Source organism: Equus quagga, chromosome 5, assembly GCF_021613505.1.
Source record: "Equus quagga isolate Etosha38 chromosome 5, UCLA_HA_Equagga_1.0, whole genome shotgun sequence".
NCBI classification, from domain to species: Eukaryota; Metazoa; Chordata; class Mammalia; order Perissodactyla; family Equidae; genus Equus; species Equus quagga.
In genome coordinates this window covers 115,854,910-115,871,057 of record NC_060271.1, presented here as the reverse complement: position 1 = coordinate 115,871,057, position 16,148 = coordinate 115,854,910, and the positions used below count along the sequence as shown (strand labels likewise).

The 16,148-nt window shown below is 51.3% G+C and overlaps 1 protein-coding gene and 1 long non-coding RNA gene across 2 annotated transcripts in view; one reads left to right on the top strand and one right to left on the bottom strand.

Moving 5' to 3' along the window:
* The window catches only part of PLB1 (phospholipase B1), a 127,238-nt gene extending 112,354 nt beyond the window's left edge, over positions 1-14,884 (top strand). Inside the window, exons 50-58 of the mRNA XM_046661319.1 lie at positions 364-415; positions 1,417-1,497; positions 2,913-2,975; positions 3,475-3,569; positions 4,883-4,964; positions 6,015-6,119; positions 6,610-6,705; positions 12,838-12,912; positions 14,472-14,884. Coding sequence (XP_046517275.1) covers positions 364-415; positions 1,417-1,497; positions 2,913-2,975; positions 3,475-3,569; positions 4,883-4,964; positions 6,015-6,119; positions 6,610-6,705; positions 12,838-12,912; positions 14,472-14,675 — 853 coding nt within the window. The 3' untranslated portion in view covers positions 14,676-14,884. The remainder of the gene's footprint in view (positions 1-363; positions 416-1,416; positions 1,498-2,912; positions 2,976-3,474; positions 3,570-4,882; positions 4,965-6,014; positions 6,120-6,609; positions 6,706-12,837; positions 12,913-14,471) is intronic.
* On the bottom strand, positions 10,470-13,429 carry LOC124239418 (uncharacterized). The gene is made up of 3 exons (XR_006888626.1): positions 13,022-13,429; positions 12,139-12,290; positions 10,470-10,535 (listed from the first exon to the last, which is right to left on the bottom strand). It is a non-coding gene; the product is annotated as an uncharacterized LOC124239418 (long non-coding RNA).
* Positions 14,885-16,148: the final 1,264 nt, after the last annotated feature.

The window sequence follows — 16,148 nt, the reverse complement described above, 5'->3', positions numbered from 1 at the left end:
GGAAGCCGAATAAGAGCTGAGCAGGCTCAGCTTGCAATCAAAGAGCTGGATGAGGTATAAGGGCACATCCCTGGTGGGAAGGTCGAGCAGATCCCACCCCAAGTGGCCAGAGGATGGGCTGCAGAAGCAGGTGGCTGGACGAGCCCCTGCCAGGGTCTGGATCCATGTGGCTCTGAGGTCCACAGCAGCTCCTTATTACTAGGTTGGGATTTCTTGAGAATCAAAAGCCTTCCAATACACTCTGAAGGAATAAACTTTTTGATATTTTTCTTCCTGAAGCACCTGCTTGCCAGGCCAACATCCTACAGCTTGAGCCCTTGCTCCTGAGCCAGCTCTAACGTCCCTTCTCATCCCTCTGCCTAGGGACATGCCGGCCCAGGCCCGGGACCTGGTGGAGCGAATGAAAAACAGTCCTGTGAGTACAGGACCCCGGGCCACCCTGAGAGGAGCTGGGTCTCCAGCTGGGGTGGGTGCAGCGGCCCCAAAAGAGGCCCCTGTGCACCTCAGCAGCTCCTGCTCTTGGCTTGTCCTTAGGAGAGCCCAAATGAGCCACAAGAAGCAGGTCTTACCACAAAGACGCCCTCTTTGCTGCCCCCGACCCTAGTTCCCGCATGCTTACCCCGAGGGCCAGCCGCAGGAGGGAGAGACCCCCGAGGGGTGTTGGCAGAGATGCTGGCCTTGGCCTCTGGCAGTTGCCCACTTTACCCAAGAGTTGGCTTCTTGGAGCCCTATTATGTAAATGCTGGCTACTAAAAGTAGGTTTCTCCTTCCAACCCTTCCTCCTCCCACTCACGGCCCCTCTAACCCTTCTCACTTGCACTTTTTTTTTAACGCTCTATGCTTACACCGTGGAATTCTGCTCCTGGCAGGACTCCTATTATGGTGGTGGCTGAGGGGAAAGCGGGCTCCTCCGAGGGCCCCGCAACTCCGACCCACCTCTCAGTCCACTCAGGGCTCTTCCTCCAGGCCCCGCCCTGTTCCCCCGCACTGTCCCAGACCTGAAGAGCTCCCCTAAGAGGCAGCTCTGGGCTTTCACTTCTATGTAGATGCATCTTTTGCCCTCGGCTCCTTTGAAGGCCTGTAGATCACATTTCAGGGGTGTGTCACCACACTCTACTTCAGTATAGGCTGCAGCTCTCCTAGGAGGATTTCGAAGGGAAAACAGTCCTCCGCACTGTGTGAGCAGCCACACACATGTACACACACACACACACACACACACACACACACACACACACACGGATTCTCTGTGGAGCCCCTTGCTCCAGCACCAAGGTGAGGGCAAGGAGGCTCCACTTGGCATCTTCTATTGTGGTCCAGACGGCGGAAGGCGCTTGGGGGGCTGTGTGGTCTGGTGAACACCACCTGCGTTTGCGCCCTAGTGATGCCTGAACTCAGGGTCTTCTGTCCCCTCAGGAAATCAACCTAGAGAAAGACTGGAAGCTGATCACACTCTTCATCGGGAGCAGCGACTTGTGTCATTACTGCGAGAATCCGGTAGGCCTGACAACCCCATTGGGAACCTGAGAAAGGAGTGGCTGACCTCTGTCATTGTCCATGCCCAGGGGCCTGATCTCCCTCAGGGGAGTCACACTGGCCTGTTCTCCCAGGCAGCCCCAGGGTCACACCCACCAGGTGAGACCTGGCCTTTCCCACTGTTGAGTGGCCCCTGGGAGAGCAGTGCAGTCTAACATATGTTCTCTGGTATCCAGATGGGTGACTGGTGCTTGGAGTCCCTGCCCCTGCTTTTCAGGGGGAGGGAGGGTGCACAGGGGGATGCTGAAACAGGTTCATAAAGGGGGTTGGGTAAAAGTGAGCTGGTCCCAACAGTATGGCTTGCAGCCCTTCAGGGGCATCCACCAGTCAACCATCCTCAGCCAGCCAGCCTGGGACTCCAACCCATTCCTAACGTCATTTCTAGGGGGCAATATGTCCAGACTTACAAACTTTGGAAGTTGTAACGTTTGGAATACATCTTGTTCTAAGTTGGGGACATCCTGTGTTTCATTTGGCCAGAAAAAGGCAGCTGCCCCGACTCAGAGGTGGAGGTAGAATGTCTGACAGTCACAGGCAGGGGAGAAGGCATCTGTCACTCCTCGTGGCTCAGAGAACCAACCAATTCTCCTGATGAGAATTACCCTCCACTGCACAGGGGTTCTCTCCCTTACTGCCTGGACTCCAGAGGCAGAAGTCACCAAACCCCGTGGGGATTTAAGTGTCACTGTGTCCTGAACTCCAGGAGTGCCTGGAAGCCAAAAGTGACCCCAGAACCACCTGTGGACACTTGGTGCAGGAAATGCCCCTACTTGCTACCGAATATCTGTCCTCATGCGAACAGTCAGGTTTACACTCCTGAGAGCATCTTTCTGTGAAAAGGACCTGAAGGTCACAACCAGGATTAACTCAGGCCACAGTTTCGGAGGGGCTAAAGCAGCTTCCACTCGGGAGATGGATCTGAGGAGGAGACCCCCAAGCTGAGTCACAAGGGATGGCAGTTAGAGGGAGGCGGTGGGGCCGGCATGGGCCAAAGCCCCGAGGAAAGAGACAGCATGGTCCCCAGGGGCACCATCGGGGGTGAAGAAGGCTGAGGCCGGTGATGGATTAGACTGGAGAAGTGGTGGGGCCCAGCATTGTCAGCATCCCTCTGGGTTCGAGAGACGGTGGAGCGGGCTGTGGCGGGGGTTGCTCATGCTGTCTAGGGAGGGCTCAAGGGATGACTTCTTACGAAGACTCTATGTCCACCAGCAACAAGGGCTGGGCTTCCCAGCACATCCAGTGCCACCGAAGCCCCTGTACCCACTCTGCCACCATCCCAGTCCCGAGGGCCCTCCTGTGCTGGGTACTGGACCACTCTTGTCCTCCTCACAGAGTGGAACTCAGGGCGTGTGGAAAGCCCCCTTCTTTCTTCACAGGAGGCCTACTCAGCTGGGGAATATGTTCAGCACATCCAGCAGGCCCTGGACATCCTCTATGAGGTAGGAAAGAGCGGCTGCATGTCCTTGGGTCTCATTTCCTGCCAGCAACCTGCCTGTCTGCGCCCTCACTGGAGGTGCCTCTCCAGGTGCATCTAGGCAAGTTGTATTCAGTGAGATGTACGCCAAGCAGAGCCCCGCTGCCAGTGGGCACCCGGATGGGGTGGAGGCAGCTGCTGAGCTCCTCGGCGGGGGAAATTCTAAGTGGTGGCAAAGAGCTTGCCTCTGGAGCCAGTTGGCCTGGTTTGCAGCCCGGCACTGTGGCTTACCGGCAATGTGACTTCTCCATGTCTGTTCCCCAATCTATAAAGTGGGGGCGAGAAAGAAGATTCAGTGAGATAATACAAGTCACGTCCCTCCTCTGGGACTCAGTTTCTCTATTGATAAAATTGGGGAGGGAGGATTTGCACTGCAGATGATCCCCTAGGCTCCTTCCAGCAGGCGCCAGTTCGCCCCCTCAACTGCCTGGGAACTAATGAAGCCCACCCTCTGCTCCCCACAGCTTCCAAGGGCTTTCGTCAATGTGGTGAAGGTCATGGAGCTGGCTGGCCTGTACCAGGGCCAAGGCGGGAAATGCTACATGTCACTGGGAGCTCAGTAAGTTGGCGGTCACAGTCCCGGGGTGAGGTCAGCTGGGGAGAACAGGGCTCACAGACACCAACAGATGAGACAGACACAGGCAGAACCAGTCAGGAGCGCTGGACATCAGCAGCTGGCCAGGGGCTTGGAAAACCACTTGGAAATGCCTCTATATTATTGAATGCCTCTGTATGCAAGTCACTTCATTTCTCTGGACCCCAATTTGCTTTTCCATAAAATGGGACAGACTGAATGATCCTTAAGATTCCCTGACGTTGTCTATGATTCCAAACTCCAACTTTAGCGAGTTATTCCGTGTTTGAGAAGCAGCAAAGTGCAATGAGCTTAGGAGCTGTGGGACCTTGCACAAACCACATAACCTCTCTGGGCCTCTTACTCCTCACCTGTAATACCTCCTTGCAAAGTAAGTGTGAGGTCTAGAGAAAATGCATGTGAAGTGCCTGGCCCCAGTGGGTAGGCTCGCAGGAAATAGCTTTTATAACATCCTTGATAGGGCTCTCCTTGAAAGCCAGTCTTGGAGCTAAGGTACTGATGTGCAATCTGAGAATTCCTGCTGGGGACTGGAATTTATTAAAGCTCAGCCATGACCCTGGCGGGAAGTTGCCATCTTCTGAGGCCAGAGGGTCACCCAGAGTTCCTGCGGCTGCTATGGGGGAGGAGATTCTGCAGCGGGCAGAGGAGTTAATGGATTTGCTGGGAAGGTGACCAGGAGGTTGCCATTCTGCTAGGAACCTGGTTCCCAGGTGGAGCAGCCACTGGCTGGGGAATAGAAATGGCTCCTGCAGAGTCGGCCGGTCTTGCATTCCACCTTATCAGGGTATCTCACGCTGGTTGACCTTCCCCAGCTTGCCAAGAAACTCTCCACTCTGGAGCCCTGAGGGAGAGTCCTAAGCAGCTGGAGGTAGAGATGGGAAGGCCTTAGGAACATGAGGAAAGACTGGGCCATCGTGGCAGCCTTCCCCAAACTCCACCCTTCCCATCCCTTCCCTGGAGAAACTCCAGGAGCCACTGGCTTGGGAAGGGGAATAGGCAGCCTGTCCACAAGGAGACCTGGGCATCGGGCGCCAACTCTTCCACCTTTTCTCTCAACAAGCACCTGTTGGACATTATGCCGAGTTATGAGTCTGTGACCTGGGTCCAAGAGTCACCCAAGGCTGTGTGGTGGAGGCACCTGTGTCTTACCGCCCTCCCACATCAGGCAGCACTGGGTCCAGGCCTGGCAGGGGATGGGAAGAGGGGTGATCAGCCTCCTGGGGGCACTGAGCTAGGCCGCCCCGGGGAGCCCCTACATAGGATTCATTGTCTCATAGGAGCAACTGCACTTGCCTCAGACGCTCCCAGGACAACTCCTCAGAGATGCAAGAACTGAAGAAAGTGAACTGGAACTTCCAGGTGAACCTGCACCCCTCTTCTTCCTGTCCCAGCTGGGAGTCCTCGTTACTCCCAGAGCAGGGCTTTAGCTGAAAGAAGGCCACTCCCTAAAGACAGATCACTGCCCATGAAATATTTATCCAAGCGTATCAAACACCAAGGCTGGGAGGGGGCGGCGAGTGAGAAATCTCAGAGGGGAAGCTGGGAGAATCCCCACCTCCCAGCCTAGGGTCAGCGTGAGCAGGTGAGCAGGACTTGGTTCCCAGAGTAGATTCCATGTGGTGGACACCACCCGTCCCGCAGAACCATGGTTCCAGATGCCCCCTCACCCAGTGGAGGGAGGGAAGTGTCCGCTGCCCAGTTTGTCCCCTCCAGCCTTCAGAACAGAAGGCCTAGCCCCACCCTACTTACCTCTACCCCAAATTATCCTCACCCTCCCATGTCTGCTTCCCCAGCACACTCCTTCTCAGGTCCATCTCTGCTCCTGCTGCCCCCTCCCTTGACATGCTCACCCTGAGCTCTTCTGTAGCTTATCCATCTCATGCACAGGGCACGTCGTCTTCCCTCTTCTAAGAAGCTCCACCCGACTAAACTTCCCGCGCTTCACTGGTTCTCACATTTTTCACATCTTGTCTCATTTTCCCAGATTGATTATAAGCTCCTTGAGGATAAGAACATCTTGTCTATCCCTTTTACGGTCCGCATTTTGGGACTCCGTAAATCCAACCACCATAGACACTCATCCCCAAGTTCATGGGCATTTAGGGGAGCTGAGGTTGAGATGCTCCCCATTTGAGCTGGAAGTGGAGCCCTGCGTTCTAATTTACCTCTTCGTGCAGTGGGAGCAGAGGCGGCCTTTGGCCCAAGCAGTCTGGTCTTACAGAGACGTCAGAATGGAACCGGGTGGTGTCGTGCACGGGTGCAGACTAAACGTGTGCACTAGAGTAGCCCCTTTAGGTCGCCTTTGTCTGGGGTGGTTTGGCCCTAGCACATCCACCCCAAAACAGCAGGACTAGAAGCTGTCTGTCCAGCCTTGCCAGAGGTTTGAGCAGCCTCTCTCCTCACCCCCAGAGTGGCATCTCCAGGTTCTCCTACCAGCACCAGTACCTGCAGCGTGAGGACTTCGCGGTGGTCGTGCAGCCCTTCTTCCAGAACACTCTTGTCCCCTTGACCGAGGTAAGCTGTGGGCAGTTCTGGGAGGCACGTGTGTAAAGGTCATTCTTAGGCAATGTATTTCCTTCTCTACATGGGCTTTTTTTGACCCTCTCTCTCTGAGAGGGCTCCCAAGGGGTTGCTTTTTCTGCTTTTCCTCTTTTTATTTTGTGGTATGATTGGAATTTGGAAAGATAAGGAGAAAACCGACAGCGACCAAGCTCCCCAGGCATGGCCCTGCCATTTGGTGGATTGGGATAGAATGGAAAGTTTCCTAAAAATATTATTCTTTTTCAACTATTGGGGAAGGGATGCTGAAGGAAAAGGATGGACTGCGGCTGGCTATAATTCATGTCTGTTTTAAAAAAAAATTCCAAAATTGCAATATCCAAGCCAGTTGGGCAGCAGAGTTGAAAGGACAAATGGAGAAATGCCCAGGGTATCTTCAGGGATGTGGGGGCCAGGCAGCCATTCCCTTTGCCCAGGAAGATAACCCCCTTGCCTTTGGTCACAGAGAGGAGACACTGACCTCACCTTCTTCTCGGAGGACTGTTTCCACTTCTCAGAACGTGGTCATGCTGAGATGGCCATCGCACTGTGGAACAACATGGTGAGTGCCTGAGGGCCAAGGAGCCAACCCAAAGATATTATTTCCCACAAAGAAAAACCTACTGGCTGACATAGCTCCTTTCTCCCCAAAGCTCAAAATAACAGCACAACTTATTTGCCCTGACAGATTCAATTCTTTTGGTAATACCCCCATACGGTGGGGGATAACTTTAATCAGATAAACTAAATGAAAACATCAGCTGCAGTCCCTTACTACGTAACTTTGGGCAAATGAACTCTCTGGCGCTCTCTATCAACATCTGTAAAAACAATGAAATTGACACAGATCTCAGAAAATTGAGATAATGTGTGCATAGTACCCGGCACAATAATTAGCATTCAACAAATGTCAGCCCCATTACTCCAGTTTCAACAATTTCCCATCTATTATTTCTTTAAGCGTCAAAAAGAAAAGAACCACCCAGCCTGTTTCCCAGGCTGCCACCTATTCCAGTCCTTTCTGATGAGGGGAAAGGGGACCTTATGAAACGAACACACAGGACACCTGGCCTTGTGCCTCGCCTCTGTCCTTTATGACTGGACAATCAGCTACGTTGGAGCAGAGCTCAACCGGTAACCCCAATAGCTGTATTCTCTTTCGGAGAGCAACTAAATGCCTTTCTGATCCAATGCCTTCTCTTGATCTAGGCTCAGCAGGTAACCAGTCCCCACCCCAACCTGTGTGTTCCCTTATTTCTCCCACGGTGACTAAACAACCTACATTCCTGCTCCTTTTATTGCGGTTTCAGGCCTGCTGTGTCTCTGCCAACCACCACTGTGCAAATATTCCCAATCTGTCAACTCATCCAGCGTGTCCGGTATCTTACTCGGCTGACTCACAATATTGACTCTCTCCTTAGCTACACTACCTCCTCCTCTCTAGCAACCTCTTTGTCCCAGAACAGCATGTAAGCAGGTTTTATCCTTGGCCCCTTTAATTGCAGACTCAGCCTTCTTCTACTTTTGTTTTTCTGGTGGTTTCCTCCTGTTGACATCACATTCTGCCCACTCCTAAAAGTTTTGTCAAATTCCCTCAGCCCGGGACTCTGAATTCCAGTCAAAATCTTTGCATTCCCTCCCACCCAACCTCCACAGTAATTTTTTAAATCAAATTTTGCACTTCGTAATTCTTGAGAGCAGTTGTTTCCTTTGTAAATTTTTGTTTTGAAGTCCAGTTGTCCTTCAGTAGCCGAGTCATGTGACTTCATTCCTTTCAAAATCCCCCCAAAGAATGGGTATCTGTGCACAGTCCCACTTGTCCCCAGAGACCTCAGGGGACTCCACCCATTCCAAGAAGGGCCAGGAACGCTAAGCCCTTAACCTTTCCCTCCCAGCGTTTCCATCAGGTATGATCTTCCTTCTAGTGGCATTCCAAGCCTGCCTCAATGCCAGGATCTTCCAGGAGTCTCCTGGGGTTTGACGGCCGTATTGATGACATGAACACAACAGGGCCCGTTGGTCTCTTTCCGCATGAACTAATGTGATTCTGGCCTTCTCTCCCAAAGTAACTCAGTAGTTCTCCCCATTGACCCAGGTGAGAGGCTTTTATACATAAAGGCAAGTGGGAGGGGTTTAGATCTGAAAATAAAAGGTGAACACTGCCATGGAGCCGTATCGGTAACACTACGAGACTGTCCGTGGCTCCCCCAGCCGTTGTCTCAGCCATACCCCGAATTTAAAGACAACAACAAAAACAAAACAAAACAAATCATCTAAGAGAGTCTTATCCTATGCTATTTAATTTGGGGAAATAATTATGTAGTCCAGTGTTTTCATCCAGAACCATCTCAGATATAAAGCTGTTGCATCATGCCAAATTTTGGGATCATCGTCTTACTGGAATCTCACCCCTAGAGTGACGTAAAATAATAGGCCGTTAGAACTAGAAAAGATCTTAGAAGTCATCTAGCCAGAATGCTCTGTAACTAAAACACAGAGACATGAAGCAGTTTGCCCAGGATCACACAGCCAGTTAGTGTCACAGCAGGTGTTAGAACCCTGGTCTAACCCCCTAGTGTCTGGTCACAGCAGCACCCTGCCTCCCCGCTCCCTCCCTGAGAAGCACATATATAACCAGTGAATTCATGTCTCATAATTAGAGTCCCATGACATAGTGTCTGCAGCCTTCGGCTGACGCTCCCAGCGTACCCTACCGCGGCAACAGACGCACTTTAAACCGTTTCATCTTCTGCCCCTCCTCCGCAAACAGATGACGCCTCCTCCTCCAGACACTTGCAAAACCAAAGCCAGACACACCGGCAGCATTAGGGAATTTTTTTTTCTTCCTTTTTCTTCTTTTGTCTTCTTATAAAATTCTTCCTTCCTTCTTCTGATAACTATTCCTCCACTGCTTGCTCACTCCCTCCTGTCAAAATCCCACTCTCAGCTAACATTTGCATAACAGGTGCTGGGTGACAACATTATCCTGATTGGTGTCCCTCTCCCCAGGTTGACAGCCATTAGAATAGCAATTCTCAACTCTGGCTGTGTCGTAGAATCATCTAAGGACTTTCAAAAACAATTAGTGCCTACAATCACTTTGAAAAACTCTGGCATAGCCACCAAAGCTGAACACATGTATTCCCTGTGACCCAGGAATTCCGCTCCTTGATATATCCCCAACGGAAAGGTACACACTGGTCACTAAAAGATACATACAACAATTCTCATAGCAGACTATTCATAATCCCCAAACAGGAAAGTCACCGAATGTCCACCAAGAGTAGAATGGATAAATAAACTGTGGCACATTCTTACAATGAAGTACCTTACAGCAATGAGAATAAACAAACTTCAACAACATGAAGTTACACATAAATTTCAAAACTAAGCAAATTAATAAATAGTCAAGTTGGGGAGTGGATTGTACAGGAAGAGGGTAGCCGGGGGCTTCTGAGTGCTGTAATATTCTATTCCTCAGTCTGGATGTTGTTACAGGGGTATGCTCACGTTATCACAATCCACCGGCTGTTCATTTATGATTTGTACTTGTTTCTCTATGTACATCAGTTTCCATAAAAAGTTTACTTAAAAAAAAACAACACAAAAAACAGAAACATCAGTGCCTGAGTCTCATCCCCAGAAATTCTGACCTAGTCTGGGGTAGCACCAGGGTTCAGGACTTGTAAAAGCTCCCCAGCTGATATTATTGCTCAGGGTTTGCAGACCGCTGCCTTAGATCTCTTCACCACAGTGGTCTGTATAAATGAAAATCTGACCAAGTCACACTCCTGCCTTCAAACTCCCAAGGCCCGCCCTTCCCTGAAGAAGAAAGGGAGGCCCCTTAGCACAGCACGCCAGGCCTTCTGGAACTTGGCCCTAGTTAACCTCTCTGGCAGCCGCTCCCACCACCCTCTGATTTGCGCTTGGAAATCTAGTAAGGACTGAAGTTCCCTGCGCCGCCTGTGCTGTCTCATGCCTCTGTGCATCTGCTCTTGCTCATCCTCTCATCTTGGACTGCCCTTCCGACCTTCCTCTCCTGGCTCACTCTTATCCACCTCAACACTCAAAGGTGCCAGCTCCCACAGGACGTCTTCTCTGAATCCCCAGAGTAGGCTAGAGGCCCACCCGAACCCTTGGCATTCATCCTGTCCTAGTCTTGTCATTTGCCACATCGTTGGCGTGTCTGCCTTAGGAAAGGTGGGTTCTAGGAAAAACCACTCCACTTCCTGTGGCTAGCTCCGTGCCCCTCCCCCTGAGCTTCTCCATTCAGGCGTCCAGGACTGAGGTTCATCCATCCACTCACTCAACTATTCCTTGAGCACCACTATGTGGTGGGTGCTGTTCCAGGTGCTAGGGACAAGACATCCGTGCTCTCATGGGACTTCTAGTCTAGGAGAGAAAAGACAGGAAAAAAAAATCAACAAGGTAATTTCTGACCACATTCAGGGCTTAAAAACAATAAAAGAGGGGCTGACCCCGTGGCCAAATGGTTAAGGTTCCATACACTCCGCTTTGCCAGCCCAGGTTCACAGGTTCAGATCCCAGGTGTGGACCTAGCCCACTCATTGGCCATGCTGTGGAGGCATCCCACATGCAGAGTAGAGGAGGATTGGCAAGGATGTTAGCTCAGGGCTAGTCTTCCTCAAGCAAAACAAGAGGAAGATAGGCAATGGATGTTAGCTCAGAGCGAATCTTCCTCACCAAAAAAAGAAAATAATAAAGCAGGTGATGTGAAAGAGAGTAGTGGTGGGGGAGAAGGAGGCCTCACTGAAGAAGTGACACATGAACTGAGAACTGAATGTCAAGAGGCTGCCAGGCATGCAGAGGTCTAGGGCCAGAATGTTCCAGGCAGAGGAAATAGGACCTGTGTGGGCCTGGAGTCAGGAATGAGCTTGAAGTGTCTCAGGAACATAAAGGCCAGTGTGACTGGAGGGAAGTGAGCAAGGTCAGAGAGGTGGGCAAGAGCAGGCGCCAGGTCCTTGGATGGCTTTCAAAGGGGAGCCATATGATCGGGTTTCCCCTTTGGCTGCTGTGTGGAGATGGAAGGAAGGAAGCAAGGATGGAATTGGAAAGAGCTTCTGGAGTCCAGGTGAGAGATGAAGGTGACTGGGACCAGGGTGATGGCATGGAGAAGGAGAGAAGTGGTCAGGTTTGGGATATGTTTTAGACTGGCTGATGGACGAGGTAAAAGAGGAATAAAGGATGACTCCTTAGTTTGGGGTTGAGTAAATTGGGTGGATGATTGAGGTGGTAGTGAGAAATAGGCTTGGGATGGGGGGGATAAAGGCTCTATTTTGGATGTGGTGAGTGTGAGCTGCCTTTCACACATCCACCCAGAGGTATCCAGTAAGCTGTTCAATACGCGAGTCTGGAGCTCAGAGTAGGTCAGGGATGGAGATATAGGAAAAACCTGGGGGTCGTTAGCATAGAGGTGGTATTCAAAATCATGGGATTAATGAGAGCTCCTGGAGAAAGACTGAGTGGAAAGGAGAGTAGGACCAACTCCCGAGCCCCAGGCCGTTCATTCCATCTTGTGACTCCAGCGACAGAGAAGGAGAGAGTGGGGAGGGAGGGGGAAACAAGAAGAGTGCTGTGTCCAGGGAACCAAGGGAAGTGAGTATTTTGAGGAGGGCAATCACTTTGACAAATGATGCTGAAAAGTTAAGCAAGACGAACTCAAGCAAGCAAAAAAAGTGACCATTGGATCTGGAAATATGGAGGTCATTGGTGACCCTGACCAGAGCTTTAGTCAAGTGACAGAGACTGGAGACAAACTGGAATGGGCGTTAGAATGAGAGGTTGAGAAGTGCAAACAGTAACTACAAACAACTCCTCCTAGAGTTAGGAGTAATGGGCAAAGGGAGCTAGAGGGGATGTGGGCTGAAGGGGAGAGCAGTTAAAGGTTGGGAGATAGAGTAGGTTGTGCGCTGACAGCAAGGAACCAGTAGAAAGGGAGAAACTGATGCTGTCATCATACCCACATGATCATTACCTTCCTCTGTGCCAGTTAGTTCCTGGGTTCCCAGAATATCATTGGGAACCAGCTTCCAGCTCATTCTCAGAGGGCCCCAGGATCGAAAGTATTAAGCAGAACCTCTCTGAACAACAATTGCTCCCAGAAATGTTTCAAGTAAACCTTTTTGTCTATGTGAAAAACATACAAAGTAGCTCAAGTGAGAAAACTCCAATTTCTTAAGGTTGACAAGCCAAGTGTAGTAACAATGTCATGGTAACCAATATGTTTTCAAAGTTTTCCTGAAATTGACTATCCTCACGCACTTCGGGAAGTTGGTAAATACAAGTTTTACCATTTTATAAAATTGAAAATGCAAGTGTCTGTGGTCCCAGCCACCCACAAGGGAAGCAGGAGATGGAGGTTCTGGGCCCTGCCCTTCCACACACTCGCTGTGGCCTCTGGGCCGGTCATTCTCTCCTGGGCCTCAGTGTCCTCCTCAACAAATCCAGGACACAGACTCAGGGCCCCACCCTGCTCTGAAAGACTCTGATCTGTCACTCAGTGAGTCAGAAGTCAGGCCCAACGCCCACCCCAGGGCTGCTGGTGTCTGCTGTGGGTCTTGCCTCTTTGCTGGTGTCAACCTTTCAAAGGGAGGGAATCTGGTAGGAGATCTCCTCCAACAGGGAGGTCTCTCCAGCTTTGGAAGGAATCAAGCTTTCCTTTTTCTCTCTTCAGCTGGAACCAGTAGGCCATAAGACAACCGCCAACAACTTCACCCACAGCAGGACCAAACTCAAGTGCCCCTCTCCTGTGAGTAAGGGTCCCACCTGTCCAGTGTGGAACAGATGCCTGGGAGGGGGAGGTGTAACATAGCTACCTGGAGGCATAAGGTCGCCTGGGAGGCTTGATCATCACGCACCTTCATTCACTGCCACCATTCTCAGATGTCACCTCTCTTCATTGCCCCTGATACTTCTCATCTCCTCAGGGTGTAGGCAGCCATGAGTGAGGGGAAAGAGAAAGCAACAGGTCCGAGTGGACAGGGAAGAGCACTCAGGGGAGGCAGATGAGTGAGCACTGGCCAGAACCCGAGTCACCCATGACCCCTGAGGGGTCCGACACATCCTCTGTCTTAACCACTCGTCAGGGAGCTCTCCCATGCCGGGCACACTAGTAGGACCTGGGGGTTGGGAGGCAAAGAGAAATAAGACTCCTTGTCTGCTCCAGGAGCCTGCAATCCTCTTCCTCCCTTTCTACCACTGCCATTTTCCAGGCCTTTACTGCCCTTACCTGGGCCACTGACAAAGCCCCTAACTTGCTGCCCAGGTCTCCTCTCTCTCTTCTCTATCCTTTCTAAAATCATGGCCAGACGCGGAGCTGCCTCCCTGGAAAGTGACTCCAGTCTTGTCAAGGCTGCCTGAAACATTTCCCTGGATCCCACTGCTCCCTGAAGAGTCCAGAGGGAGGCTCACCTTCCTCTATCACCTTAGACACACGCTCTGCTCCCGGAAAATGGAGCAGCTTCCCAGACAAGCCCCACCATTGCCCGTGTCTGTGCTTTTACTTCTGCCATCTGCTCCTCCTGGAGCTCATCCCCCAGCTCCGACAATGGAAAATCTTCACAGCCTTCAAGGCCCTGATGTTGCCCTCTCTGGGCTACTGTTCCCGCCCCCAGACACACACCTGCATTGGTCTCTCTTTTCTGTTTACACCTCTCATAAGACACTGACCCAGGCTCCTTTGTGATGCGATTGTTTCTGAGCGCATCTTATCTTCTGGCTGGACAATGAGACATGTTATGTCTGACCCGCAGGTACTGTCACAGCTCCTAGCACAGGGGTCCACACAGCCGACACTCTGTTAATGTTCCCTGAGAGGAAGGGAAGAATCCTGGGAGGCAGGCCCAGATGCCTCCTCTCCTGGTCCTTTCCACTTGAGTTCTCTAATCTCCTACAGAACCAGCTGTCCTTCCACACTGACCTTGCCTGCTCCCCCAGCCCTCCTGGGGCAGGAGGATGTGAATAGCTGTCCATTGGTGGCCCAAAGGAAACATAGGTGGGGGCCCTGGCAGCTCCCAGGAGTCTTGTCTGCTGGTCACCTATCAGTTCCCAATCTTTCAAAGTCAGATTGATAAGAAAGGAGATGCTGGAGAGAAACCCAAAGGAGGGTATAGCTGGGTGTTGACCACTCTAGATACCCACCCTCACTCGGCAAGTCTGGGCACAGCGTAGAGGAAGGAGCTTTACACACAGGGATGAACTGTGAAATGTGAAAATGTACCGTTCCTGGGATGGGGACCAAGCCAGCCTAAGGTGGGCAGATGAATGGTTTTCAGAAGCCCTTAACCCCTGACCTCTCCTCCTCCACAGGAGAGCCCTTACCTCTACACCCTGAGGAACAGCGGGCTACTCCAAGACCAGGCTGAAGCAGGCCCCCAGGTGATCTCCTGGGCCGTGCCAGTAGCAGCAGGAGGTGGCCTCGCAGTTGGCGTTGGCACAGTCATGGTGTGGAGAGCCATACGAGGTCGCCAGAGGGAAAATCTGCCAATGAGCCTGAACAGTATGGGCCTCTAGGCTTCCAGCCGTGTACAGGTGCTCATCCTAAATTTCCTAGCCATGTTCCTCACCAGCGCTCCACCACAGCCACCCCTGGACACCACACGAAGAGCACTTGCTTCGACACTGGGTGATGTAGGAAGCCAAAGGGACAGTCACGACTTCTTGGAGCCTGGGGCCTATGCTCCTGTAATTAGCGAATTTAAATAAAGGCCAAAGTCATTCTATTCTTGGGTCAACCTGGTCGAAGCTCTCGCCTTGCATCTGTTGTCCAGCGCAGGTGCGGGAGCTGGAGCCTTTCAGGTTCTGGCTCAGCCAGAGCTGCCCAAGTGATGGCCAACCAGAGCCCAGACCGGCGCCTGGCAGGCCCCAGCCCAGCACCCAATGAGCATACCTGCAGTCACCAAACCTACTATTTTAAACACGGGCAAAACACTGGTCACCAGGTGGCGGCTGGAATTACGGACCTGGCTGGCCAGCACTCAGTATAATCCAACACATACCTGTTATGCACCTGTTTTGTACCCACGACAACGTTGAGTCAGTGGTACCTCCAAGGCTGCACGTGTCACAGCCTGGCTGAAAAGACAAACTCCTTCAAAAAACAAGAAGCTCCACGACAGAGTGTAATTCAGTACTGGGGCATCGGTGGGTCACTGTGTCTGATTGTTTGAGAATAAGAGGAATTTCTTGGGAAAAGTTTCCTGGAAGAGAGCTATTTTGAAATGTCAAAAAAAGAATTGGGACGTGAATACTTCACATATCCTCAACCTGGTCTCCTCAAGGTGCTGAATTTAGGAAAGAATTCCTCCTTCTATGTTGCCAGGTTTCTGAGAGAAACCCAGAGAGAGTCTGATAACACAGGCTGCAGTCATTCAGCCCCTGCCAGGAGCCAGGCCCTGGGCCGATGTCTTACAGATTCTTTTATTCTGCACAAAAACTCAGGGAGAGCGTGATGAAAAGTTTTGAAAATAGAAGCAGTGGTTGCACAACATTGAGAATGCTCTAAATGCCACTGAATTGTTCACTTTAAAAAGGCTAATTGTATGTCATGTGAATTTCACCTCAATAAACCAAAAGGAATCCATTACCTACATTCTAAGTACCTCTCTGTTCCCAAAGCTTGGGATGACAAAGAACAGGATAGAGCATTTGAATGTGGCCTTCAGAGCAAAACCCACCAGCAGCCGGAACCCCAGTCTCTCAGACACCTCATCTGTAAAACTGGAATCAGAGCATCCATCTCGCCTCCTTCATGGCACTGCTGGAAAACAAGAAACGTATATAAAAATGCTCTAACTCTAAAATACTGCACCTACGAAAGCGGGTTGTTTTCTCTCCCGTGAAAAGTTGAGATGGAGTCCAGACTGTCAGGGAAGTGGAGAGGTGCAGAGAGAGGTTTGGGAGTTGGGCAGTAACGTATGGATGAAGACTGCCTGCCTTCCTCTCATGAAAGCTCATCATCTTATCTCTCTTTGTAAAAATAGGAGA